A 12,515-nucleotide genomic window follows, 5' to 3' on the forward strand; every position below is an offset into this window, starting at 1 on the left:
TGCACACTCTGTCCCGTGACTGCGGAAGACACGCCCGAGCGTCGACAGCAGTGACAAGAACAAAAAGAAAGGAAGAAAAAAAAAAAGAAAGAAAAGTGTGCGTCTCATGTTCTTGCGGGACAGGAGGAGGAAGTTCTCGTCAGCTGCTTGTTGTGCAGCCGGAGGCGCGGCTGATGGGAGTTGAGGATTTCTCTTCAGGTACACGCAAAACACACGCGCCCTTTTTTTCCATAAGCCTCTCAGCAGCTCTTCCCCGGCGGTCGTAGACCAGTCTTGTTGATTTAAAAGTCAAAACAAAAATATCGAGAGTCTATCAGGTACAAGTAGGAGTGTAAGGCTATTTCATAAGCCTCCCAAAATATGCTTTTTTTTTTTTTTTTTTTTTTTTTGCCAAAGTGAGCAGATGTGTGAGGAAAGCTACTTTCCTGGAGGGAATACGAAAAAAGCAAACCGGCAAAATATTTTGAGGCCTTCATGTACATGCAAGAGTCACGTTCTGACCTATCAAGAGTGTCACTTAAAACAAAATGCAAAATAAATAAAACGTTCAAGTACACACAAGGCTATGGAATATTTTGGAAGCTGTCCAGAAAGTAAACAGCTTGTAAAAACTTTGTGAGGGTTAAGGGAGGATGCAACTGTCGCTCATTTCGTCATTTCGTCGACACCTGGTGTTAAATGAATGAAATGTTGGAGGAATTCCAAAAGAAAAACAATTGCAAAATGTTTACACATGTGAAGAGTGTCAATCATTCAACCATTTTCCAAAAAAACCTTTGTTTAAGTGAGTTGATGTTCAAAGAAAAACGAGGATTTCTCACCGTGGGCGTGCTATTTTTCAGATTGTCGATGAATGCAACATTTGGATGTTATTGCGAGATAGATAAACAAGCATTGTGAGATGTCCAAGTACATGCATTCGTGTGTGCGTGTGTAAATAATTTCATTAGTCCCTCGGCAGCTCCAAAAGTAGGCGATATAATTATGTAATGGAAAATAAAACGGGTACAAATGAATTGAAACATAACGAGACTTTGACGTTCATTTAACAACCCCCACCACACGCACACAAGCATACAGTTCTCCTTCCGCATTTTTGTTAATGTGCTCAGATTTGTGAGGAAAGCTACAGTTTCGAACTGGCCATGAAGGGGGGGGGTTCAGACAGAGATGAGTGTTTGTGTATTCAAAAGTGTCAGTCAAACCATCAACCTTTTATCTTTGCAAACGTGTTGATCTGTGTGAAGACTTTTATAATTTCAGACTGTCGCTCAAAGCGGTACTGGACGATCGCGAAACGTTCACGTGCACGCTGGAGTGTCGGTCTTCACAAAATCCTTGTGTAAGCTAACAGTTACGTGAGGGTTACGAAACCTACGTCAAGCTTTGTGGGTTTAGAATTTTTGTTTTAGAACCGTGCCAGGATGCGCTGATCCTTATTGACCACACGGTGGCGCCAAAACATTATAAAACATTATAATAATGGTAATGGACTTGAACTGCTTTGCAAGAAGCTCTTGAGTTCATACCTTTGTATGGAAAAATACTTATTTTAATTGTCATGTCAAATTATTATTCTTAGTAGTAGTAGTAGTAGTAGTAAAATATTTTCGAGTTATTTGTTCGAGTTTCTTTGGTAGGGGCCGGATTTAAACCAACACTTGTATTTAAATCTTGTACTTTTAATGGGTTGCTTTCACTGACGTCACTTTTTTTTTTTTTTTTTTTTTTGCTGAATTACGCATACGCCACTGTGCGCCGCCATTTAACCTCTCTAGCGTACCAGCGTGGAAGTCTACGGAATGCTCTTGGTTACGGTTTGTGCTTTTGTGTTTCACGGGCGTCTCGGGACTCAAGTACACAAGAGAGGACTTGCTAACCATCAAAGGGCCTTCTTCTGACTTTTTTCCCCACAACTCTCGCCAATTCACTGAAGCTTTTCCCAGAGTTTTTAGTCGCTAGCTCTTCAAAGCCTCGCCTCGCGAGCCGGTACACATGTCCGGCTGCGTAAGCGGGGACATCGTCTAACGCTATCGACAAAAGACTTTGGATGTTCTGTGGCTTTGTGGACGATTGCCCGACGTGGCTGTCACGCTGCCCGGTCTCAACCTCCTCAACTGATGTGTCGCCGAGCTAAGCTAACAAGCTAAATCGATACTCTTTTCAGAAGGCCAACATTACAGTTAAGCTCCATTTTTGTTAGTCACTTGAAAGATTTGAGATTTTTGTGAAATACTGGATTTGTTTATTCTTTTGTCTTTCTTTTAAACAAATAATAAACTTTTCGCTCTGTTTGTGGTGAACTAATATTCAGGTTTTACCTTTTGGGGGGGGGAAACAAAAGAATAAATGGAGTTTGCCTCGATATTAAAAAAAAAAAAAATATTCCACCGCCTTTTCTTTTCCGTGTTAGCATACAAGTAAGTGCTCCTCCTCCGTCACATAGAGTAAAAGATCAAGGGCACAATATTGCGCCTTTGTGGCGTACTTCTGAGTTTCATGACGTGTGTATGCCCAGGTAGCCCAATAGTCAGTCTGGGCTTGATGTGCTGTCGGTCACGGCTTCAATAAACGCAGTTAGAAACATAATGTGGTCCAACTTGGCTATGTATGAGTAACGGGCGTCCGGGGATCGAAAATGGCCGCCATTTGCGGTAGCACAACGGGTGACGTCACGTGGAAACAACCCACAAGAGTACGCACGTTTGGCTTTCGACGTGTACTTCTGTTTTGAGTTTGTATTTCCAACTTGTACTTTAAATGTCTACATTTGCTTTCCACTTCAAACTTTTGCTTGCAAGTTCTACAATACTTTGATTTCAAACTTCTGCTACATCTTCCTGGACTGCTTAGCCCCGCCCTCATCTAGTGATCCAACCAATCACCTCCTTACATGCGCCAGCCTTCTCCTGCTCTTTGTCGTTGGCCTATTTTTGGCATGTTTTGCCTCTTTGTCTAGGGTTTTATCCCCCACACTTCAAAAACAAAATCATTACACACTGCTTGCACCCTGATCCTAAAAAAACAAACAAACTGAAAATAGCTGAAAAGTTCCTTTTTAATATCTATTTAGCATCTGAGTGTAATTTGAACGTGACTACATCGAGGTAGAGGCGACACCCTCAAGTGTTTAATGGGGTGACGGGTGGGCTGCAAACACCCCCTCCCCTGATTCACCATCAAGTGAGAACATGTGTAGGTCGCATTACAGGGGTTCTCCATTACCAGATGGATTAGTGGAAAGAGCTACTAACCCATACTTGGCGGACTTTTCATGGTCGTCAGGCCCCAGCAAAAACACAGTACCGGGACCAAAATGTGCACTTTTTTTTTTAGATAAACACCATGAACGTTGTCAATAAAATTGTGCCATTAGTCACTGTCAGATTGATGAAAGTTCCCGTGATGCGCACCGTTATCCATCTCTACACTAAATTGTACACTTTCATAGATAAATATTCTTGTATTACTCACTTTGGTTATTATGGAAAATATCTGGTAAATTCTTTTCATGCCCACCCGATACAGATCTGCACCAAATCGTACACTTTCACAGTTATTCCAACCCTGCTTATGCAAGAATGTTTTATTCACTGTGATATTAAGGGAAATGTCGTAAAAATTCCTTTGTCGCCGTCACCATGGTGACAGCTCAGCCTTGAATTATGAGAGAATAAAATGGTCCAGTAAGCAGATGTCAGCCCGCAAACACAAAAGACCCACTGTGTCAGTGTGTGTGTGTGTGTGTGTGTGTAATTCTTTCTGATGCCTGCCGACAAACTGCCAGAAAGTTCTGGAACTTGGTGTAGTTGTGGTACTGTTGCCACTTATCAAGCGTAAGGATATGGAAAATATAAATAAAGGAAAATTCTGGAATTGAGGAAACTAATCGGAAATCAATTCAAAATAAATTGGCAAAAGAATATCATAAGTACTTGAAAGTAGAAGTATGCAATTTTATGAAAATTCAGGAATTTGCTAAGGGGTCCATTTTTTTTTGGTACATTTTAAGATAAAAATATAAATTTAGGAAAATTCAGGAATTTAGAAAATGCAAACAGCTCAACAGAAAACACTTATTTGCATTAGTAACAACAAAAATATAAGCTCAAATATGAGTATTATCAGACTTTTGAATGATTATTTCTACAAAAGAACACAGTTTTTCATCAAATTATTTAATAAAGTCATAACAATCCAGAAAAAAAGACAGTTGGCAAGTGAATGACATCAACAGGTACATGAACGATGGAACCCTGAGGGACTCCAGATAAGACAAACCTTAGTTATTAGTATTAATCTTCACATTCTAATTATTACGGGATTGGTAACTGGTTCTCAAATGTTTGGACTGTGTTGGGTTTTTTTTCAATAGTTTTGTGTGTATTGAGAGTGTTGGCACAACAATAAGTTAACAAAACGAAACAAACAAAAGTACAGGAGAAGGCGTTTGTATGTACAACAGCAAAAAAAAAAAAGTGTAGTGTGGCGACAATATCTATTTTTCAACATTTACAATTGCACACACAAAAAAAGTTCTCATTTTACGATGAAAGTAGATTTGATGGGGGGAAAAAAAAATAGATGTCATTTTTGTAAGGTCCCCTACGGAGCCCCTAAAGCACAGGTGTCAAACTCTGGCCCATGGTGTCATATTTGGCGCGCAAGGCAATTTAAATTTAATATTAGAGCTGGCCCACTGGTATTACAAGTATTACACACTTGTTTGGTTCCATATTAAAATGTTCATTTGTTCAACCTTGGCTTTGTTCAATTTAAATTTTTAATTATTTTGGCCCTCTGTCAATTTGAGTTTGACACCCTTGCCCTAAAGGGACATTGGAAAAAAAACAAAACCTAACTGGTTTCTCATTGTAATGAGAAACTTTCTCATTGTAATGAGTAACTAGTCCATTGCATACGCGCATGTATAAAAGACTCTTATTCTTTATTAAGGAAGCTACCGCTAGCAGGTAAATACGCTACGACTACCTGAATGCAGGATGTTACCGCTAGCAGGTAAATAAGCATAGTAACTTAAGTAACTTACTCATGAGTTACAATGAGTGACTTACTCAAGAGTAAGTCACTCATTGTTATGAGTAAGTTACTCATTACATTGAGAAACCAGTTTTTTTTTTTCAATGTCCCTTTAGGGGCTCTGTACTCCCAAAAATTATGACTATTTTTATTTTATTAATTTACTTCTCGTATGTTTTTATCGGCACTGGTGCCTTGGGATACGAGTGACCAAACTTACGAATGTTTTGCGATACAGGCTGTAGTCCGGTTTATTATTTAATTTTTTTAAACTTGTGATTTAAAAGAAAAAAAAAAAATTGAGATGGCGGCGAACTCAACTCAGCTCGCTTCACAGCAAACAGCACTTAAGCAGATAGAAAATAAATCTTCCAAAAAAAAGAGGTTTCAGCTCTCAAATGCCAATCCCAGTCGAAGTTTTCTTCTCAAAGGAAATGTAAAACGAAGACGATTACACGTTGTGTATTTAAAACAAGCACAGAGCTTTGCCTTAGATTAGTTTGTTCATTTTAACTAGCAAACAATGCAAAATGCCAGTGACGGGTCAACGGTTGTGGTGTTCTAGCCCTTTAAGCAATGGATATTCGAAGACAAACAGTGGAGTAATACATATCGATGGATAATATAGCAGTGCTCACAGGCATGCATTCTTTATCCTCTGCGACGAATCATTAATATTACTGCTGCTACCTGAGGAGCTAAGACCTCTCCACGTGCTCTATATCTCTAAATCTGTACTGTACTGCCCCCAGATGACCACGACGTTCTTACTAGACGGAACAGCACAATGTCCATTGAAGTTAAAAAAAAGGTGGCAAAAACTTAAGGCACCAATTTATTACAATGACTTTCATAGCTAGAATCGACCACTTTTTTTTTCCCAGTCCTGATCGGGATCACTTTCTGCATTTTTCGGAATGGCTGTCACTCGAAGCCTGTCGCGTAAATACACCCTGGGAACTGTGGCTGAAAACTATTTGGCGGAAAAAAAAGGAAAAGGAGTTCTTTTCTTTTCTCCTGTGGCTTTTTTTTTTGTTTGTTTTACACGTGCGAAGGTGGAGCTGTCATGCTTGCATATGGAGCCATTTAGGTGGGGTTAAAGTTCAGCTAAACAACACGCTGACATTCCATTGGTGCTCCTCGTGACATACGCCTGTGATGCATCGCCGCTGCAAAGAGGAAAAAGTGACGTTCCCCAAACCCCAAAAACAAACCGAAGGTATGATGGAGTGTTAGAAAGCCCTTCGCCAAAATGTCCACAAAAACACAAGACACACACTCGGCGTCCTCCTGCGTCCACCTCACACGAGCTCCACCTTGGAGTTTGGGTAGACGGCCACCACGTCGTAGCCCTCCGGAGGCTGCACGCGGGCCTTGGCGTGCGTCTCGCAGTACAGGTTGTCCTCGATGAAAAAGTAGCCGCGCTGCTTCAGGTTGGTGCTGCAGTCGTCGCACACGAAGCATTCGGGGTGGTACAGCTTGTCGCGGGCCTTCACGATGGTGCCCCTACAGCGAAAAGTCGACAGGGTTACAAATGTAAAAACGGAGAGGATGAGGAAAATGGCTCAATTCGTTTCATGCTGCATTAGCAAAAAAAAAAAAAGAAGTCAGGAACAGCCTACTAGAACATCTAAACATTATTTAGGGTTAACCAGAGGGACTTAATTGGGGGCAAGTTTGTCTGATTGCTATTTAAAACGAGATTCATTGAGATTGATTGGTTACTTTTGAAAACACCCACAATTCAATAAAGGGAGTGCACACTTGTGCAACCACATTGTTGCAGTGATTTTTTTTTTTTTTTTTTTTTTTAGTTTTGTTGCACGGGTAAACCGTAACAACGGTGGGAAAAGTTTGGAAATCATTTATCTTTGTTTTTTTTTAATTAAAAAAAACAAAAAAAAGCAACAACTGGCATGTGAATGGGGTGTGTAGAATTTTCATATCCACTGTAATCTTCCCATTCCCTACCTCTGCATACATGTTAAGATTCTGCTATATTGAGTACATTTTGCTTAGAGTATCTTAAAATGTTATGTTTAACACACACGCAAACACACGCAATGCCTGTGTGCGTGTGCATAAGTGTGTTATAATACTTGCTTGTTCATAGCTCATGCGTGGCCATGACATCACTGCTTACTGGGACCTCACAAGCTTTTACAAGCAGGAGGGTTGGGTCCCGCTTTTTGTATTTACGTGTTTTGTGTACCCGTGTGTGTGCGTTTTCATGATTTCATGGATGAATAAGACCCAACTTCCTGGGTCGTTTTACCTGTTGGTGCACGTTAACCCCATTAAGCGAAGCCCTTTGTTTGAGGCAGAGGTTCTCAAATGTTAAATGTTTTACACTGAGTACCAACAACAATGTGGGGTGGGGGTGGGCGTGGGGCAAATACCAGCACTTGGCTCTGCACTTGAAAAAAAATATTCATTTAAAATGCAGAGCACATAAACGCTAAATAAAAATGCTACCTAAAAGTACCGTGTATACGTTTTTTTTAAACAGTTCTTAAAGAAAGATCTAAAAAGTTAAATAAGTCTGAACAAATACCTAACCAGTGATTATTTTGCATACAACTAAAAGGAGCTCGTGTGCCACACTAATTACTTGTTTAATGGATTAAAAAAATAAAATGAACATTAAGACCCACTGGTTAAAGGATGACGGTGATTAAAAAAAAATTGTCATCATCTTTAAACTTGACTGTTTTTTTTTTAATTAACTATGAAAAAAGTTCACTCAATTTTTTGGAGGACACTAACGTGGTTAGCGTGAGGTTACTTACACGATGCCATTCGAGCAGCGCGTACATTGTGGGAGCTTCTGGAGCCCCGACACGCCACTCGGGATGGGGCTCCCCAGTTTGGGGACCGGGGATCGGACGGGAGACTTCAGGTTCCTCATCCGCTCTGTCGGGGACCCACCTAAAACACAATTTTTAATAAGAGAAAAAAATTGCTAAATTTAACAACTAAAAAAACTAATTCAGTTAATTGATTGTAAGAACAATTTATTTTAAATATAAATAAGATTTTTTTTTTAATTTTATTAGCTAAAAAAACCAATTCAATTAATTAATTGTAAAAACAATTTACGTTTAAATAAGAAACAAATTGTAAAATTTAACAACTAAAAGAACTAATTTAATTGTAAAAACAATTTATTTTAAGTTTAAATATTTTTACATTAATTCGGTAATTTGTTCATTCATATATTGTAAATAATGCAAAGAATACATATTAGTGAAATGGAAAAAAATAGATTAAATTTGATCAAATAATTGTTTGATTTATTTTTGGGAACTAAAACATTCGTATAATACATTAGCTATTTTATTTAATATAAATAATCAAATGAAGTACACCACATAATTTACACTTAAAATTTTCCTTTTGTTTGTTTGTTTGTTTTTTCCATGACATCCAATAGGGCACCAACGACTTGGCCCATCTGTCTGTTTCCCAAATGAAAATGTGGCCTTCGAGCACAAAGATTCGGCTGCATGCTCGGGTTTCGCGTCTCGAATGACATCCAAACCGCTCGGCACGCCACGTGAAACGGACCATCAATCAGCGGGAAAGGCCTGCCAGGATGCCGCGCTAGCACGGCGGCACGCTAACTGTGCCGCGTTCACGCCGGTCTCGACGACGTCTGCGTCTATCAGCGGGAGTTAGTTTATGCTTGCGCTATCACAAGGGAGGGTGGTTATGTCTGAAGAGCTGATGCTGCTTTGATACGTCTGCAAAGTCAAAAAATAATCGCCCGGAAAACCCCTTTTGTGGGATTCTTTGGCAACCGTGTCTGCGTCAGCTAACTACAGTGGATGCAAAAAGTCTACCCCTGTTTGAATTCCAGGTTTTTGCGATATGAGTTCATGAAATCGTTTCAAGAAAGTCATGTAGTATGTTGCATGACCTCAAGAGAGATTTTCACACCAGGCGTCACTGGAATCTTTCTGATGACGCAAGAGGAACAATCCAAAATTCATGCTGCCTGTGCACATCTGATCAGCAACTCCAAGAAATGTTTAGTTGAGGTTATAGCACCCAAAGGAAGGTCAACCAGTTACTGAATCAATCAGTTCAATACAAATCTGGGTTTGGAGTATTTTTACCTGGTTACATGCGCGGGGATGTGGATGTGTTCACTTTGAACCAATCACATTCAAACTCATGTGAAATGGGAGTCAGCAGTTAAAGCGCCTGTGATTCACAACAAATCCAACTCGGCTATTCTAGTAGGCTTTTCCTGACATTGTTTGGCTTTCTAGCAGAGCCCTGAAATTTTCACGCCAACACTGACTGGTATTTGGAAGTGTTCCTCGTTTCCCCGAATACAGAATGGACCATTTTTTTCCCCTCTGCCGATGTGTTCTTCCAGCTGCCATCAGTCTGTGGAATTCTAGTAAATTAGACACTGGTGTTTGCTTTGTTTCCGAAAGCCCCTCAATGGATCAATCCTACTCTCAGTGGGGTCTGACCTTGTCAGTCCGTCAACTTTATCCACCGCCCAGACGTCCGCCATGTGCTTGATTTTGGTACACAAACGCAGTCACACTATTTTCTCTATGTCAAAATCATTTAGTACACCCTTTTATCGCTTTATTGTTTATTTTCCGCACAAAATCCTTCCGATCTTTACAAAGATGGCAATCCCTGGTTATTATTAAGCATTTGCATCTTTGAACTTTCGGTGAAAAAAAAAAAAAAAAAAAAATCGTAATGGTAAGTAGCGATACTTTGTTCTCGGCGAGAGGAAAATACAAATCGTCATACGTTTGTCTCACTTCATGTTCTATCGTGAATATTTTCATATTAAATCCTCCTTGCCTTTACAAGGATAGCAATGCCGAGGTATTATTAAACACTCGCAGCTGTGGGAATTCCATTGGGACGGGACATTTCTCTCACTTTATTGTCCTAAATCGTTGTTTCCCCCTCCTTATCTGAGCTATTTAAAAAGCCCTCGTCTTCCTCCCACCATCCCTCCTCCTCCTCCATATTTCCCCTCTCTTTGCGGCGTCCTTCTATAAAAGGAAAAGTATGTCAGCGAGACGGATGGGCCGGGCGAGGATTTATGATGCCGTTATGTGACTAATGCCCAGACACGCAAAGAGCGTCTTGCCCAGGTGCTCGTCGTCTTGCGTCCGACAAACATTGCGGCTCGTGTATCGTGTTGTCATGGAACGATCATCAGGATTCCTTCTCATGAGAAACCCTCAAAGCCCTTCCCTTTTTTGTATGTAAAAAGTCATTATGATAGAGATGGATGCATTCAATTTGTTTTTTTTACAAGAATTAATATATGTTTTAATTTTGTCTTTTGAAAATGTTTTTCAATTTACTTTTTTATTTAAGTATGAAAGAAATTACTTAGTTACATTTTTTTATTGAATTATGCCCATTTTAATATTTTAGAAAGGATTGCCATAAAAATCTAAATTTTTTTCCATGGATTTATTTATATATTTTTTTCAAATATTTGAGGCAAAACTACATTATATTTATATTTATTTATACATATAAAACTATATTTTAAACCTTTTTTCCAGTTTAATATTACTATGTGAGAATTGACCCAGTGGCCATGTTGTGGTGACAACTTGCTTACCGCCGTCCTCGGCCTCCAGGATCCCTTGCAGGTACTTGAAGGATCCGGACTGCTTGGGCTCTGAGGAGCGCTCCTCGTAGTCCGTCAGCATCTTGTAGACGTGCGACTGCATGTCCACGCCGTTGCGGCTCTGGACGGGAGAGGGTGCGGGAGGTTCGGGGCTAGAAAAGACAGGATGGAAGGATGGTGGTGGGGGTCATTATTTCGGGGGTCCTGCACTCGTGTCCATCACAGTAATCGTTTGCTAACTGCTAATGGCAGCACAGAGCTGGGCAATTAATCGAATTTTATCAGTCAATTTGAATCAAATCAGACTTGAAAGCAAAAAAATATTGCCTGTCATCGTTCTTGCGTCTGCCTCTGCTTGATGTGAAGGCACGTACGCCTGACAACAAGGTGCTCTAGAGCAGCCGTGCCGATGGGCTATTTGAGGGGAAGATGTAATTTCAGGGTGAGGGTTAGCAATCTAGCTAACGGCATGTCACAAACATGGCAGATAATCGCTAATGCGAGTGAAGGCCTACAAATTTCTAAATAGTGTAGGCGTGGCGACTCGTGCTGGACTCCAAAGTCCGTCCCACAGTATTGTTTCAGCCACACCCCAAAAGTGAAGTGACCAGTTTAAAGCTGTAGCAGAAACAGTACCTACAACCCAGTACAAGATCTTTGTACAGACCTTCCAGTCTTTCACAATTTCAGAAATGATCTTCAAACATGGATAATAGATCTGCAGCTTTATGAATTCTCCTAATCGGGTTTTGGTTAATGTTAAAGTAGGGTTAACGGTCAGGGTTTGTCCTCGGGATTAGCCTTTTGGTTAGGGTTCCATAAGGGGTATGATTAGGGCATTTAAAGATAGTGAAAGATGAAGGAAATCGTCCCAAATGGTGGTGTTAGCAGGTTATGTCCTCACCTGTGTGGGGCACTCAGACTGAGACCTCCCATTTTGCCGTGGAGGGATCGGTCCCCGGTGCTGCCGTTGGGGGCGTACAGCGGAGACGGGTTGTTGTACTGAGAGTGGCCGTTGCCGTACGTGTAGCTGTTGCCGTTGTTGGTCTTGGAGTGGCCGTTGTGCACGTGGTTGGTGGGCTGCTGCTGCTGCTGTGGAAGGAGCGGAGGTGGCGGGGCTTGGGGCTCAGGGGTGTATGACGGCTTGCGACTGTAGTTGGCGTAGCCGCTGGTGATGGGTCGGAAGTTCTGTGGAGGGACAAATCATTTGTTGATGAAGAAGATACTGCAAGTATAGGTTAATATTCGCTTTTTTCACAAATAGAAATGATGGTCAAGATAATGTAATCCATTGAGCTGGAAGGTAAACCTCAAACATTCTTCCTCAACTGTAGCACGTCTAAGGAATGCGGCAAACAAATGTGGCACAGACGTACACGAACGTGCACATGATCATGGTCAATGTGTTCAGGTTGATTTTGATTGGCCTTGGACAATACTTTCAGCAGTATAGTTACTTTTTCAGACACAATTCTACGAAAGAATAGAAAAACTCAATTCCCAGTGGAACGTTCTGGTGTTCCAAAGATTCTCTTCATGTGTTGTCATCTGAAGAATTTCCATAGACACTACAAAATCCTGTAGCATCCAAGTCTCGATGCTTTTGTCCATTTTGAAGAACGAAACCATGTCCCAATTCCTTTGCACTAGTAGCTTCGCAGCTCCAGATGCGTCACGTCAACAAAGCTGGATTTCATCCTGTCATGACACTTGGACCACACACACACACACATACACACATACCCACAGGTCCTCCGTAATCAGACCTTTTCTGGAAGCTTCTTCTCCGCGTCGGCAAGTTTACATCTTGGGGGGGGGGATTCTTCCATTATCGTGCGGCGCGGTCCAGATG

At 40.8% G+C, this 12,515-nt stretch overlaps 2 protein-coding genes across 3 annotated transcripts in view; one reads left to right on the forward strand and one right to left on the reverse strand.

Annotated features, from left to right (window-relative positions):
- Positions 1-60: 60 nt before the first annotated feature.
- Positions 61-12,515, forward strand: part of pitpnab (phosphatidylinositol transfer protein, alpha b) — a 68,861-nt gene continuing 56,406 nt past the window's right edge. The window contains exon 1 of the mRNA XM_061804159.1: positions 61-198. The gene's annotated coding sequence lies outside the window, so the exon portion shown is untranslated. The remainder of the gene's footprint in view (positions 199-12,515) is intronic.
- The window catches only part of pdlim4 (PDZ and LIM domain 4), a 35,621-nt gene continuing 28,230 nt past the window's right edge, over positions 5,125-12,515 (reverse strand). For both annotated transcript variants that reach the window (XM_061804156.1, XM_061804157.1), the window contains 4 exons: positions 11,568-11,851; positions 10,655-10,815; positions 7,830-7,968; positions 5,125-6,546 (listed from right to left, as the gene is read on the reverse strand). In XM_061804156.1, coding sequence (XP_061660140.1) covers positions 6,342-6,546; positions 7,830-7,968; positions 10,655-10,815; positions 11,568-11,851 — 789 coding nt within the window. In that variant the 3' untranslated portion in view covers positions 5,125-6,341. The remainder of the gene's footprint in view (positions 6,547-7,829; positions 7,969-10,654; positions 10,816-11,567; positions 11,852-12,515) is intronic.

This window comes from Syngnathoides biaculeatus, chromosome 18 (genome assembly GCF_019802595.1).
Source record: "Syngnathoides biaculeatus isolate LvHL_M chromosome 18, ASM1980259v1, whole genome shotgun sequence".
NCBI lineage: Eukaryota > Metazoa > Chordata > Actinopteri > Syngnathiformes > Syngnathidae > Syngnathoides > Syngnathoides biaculeatus.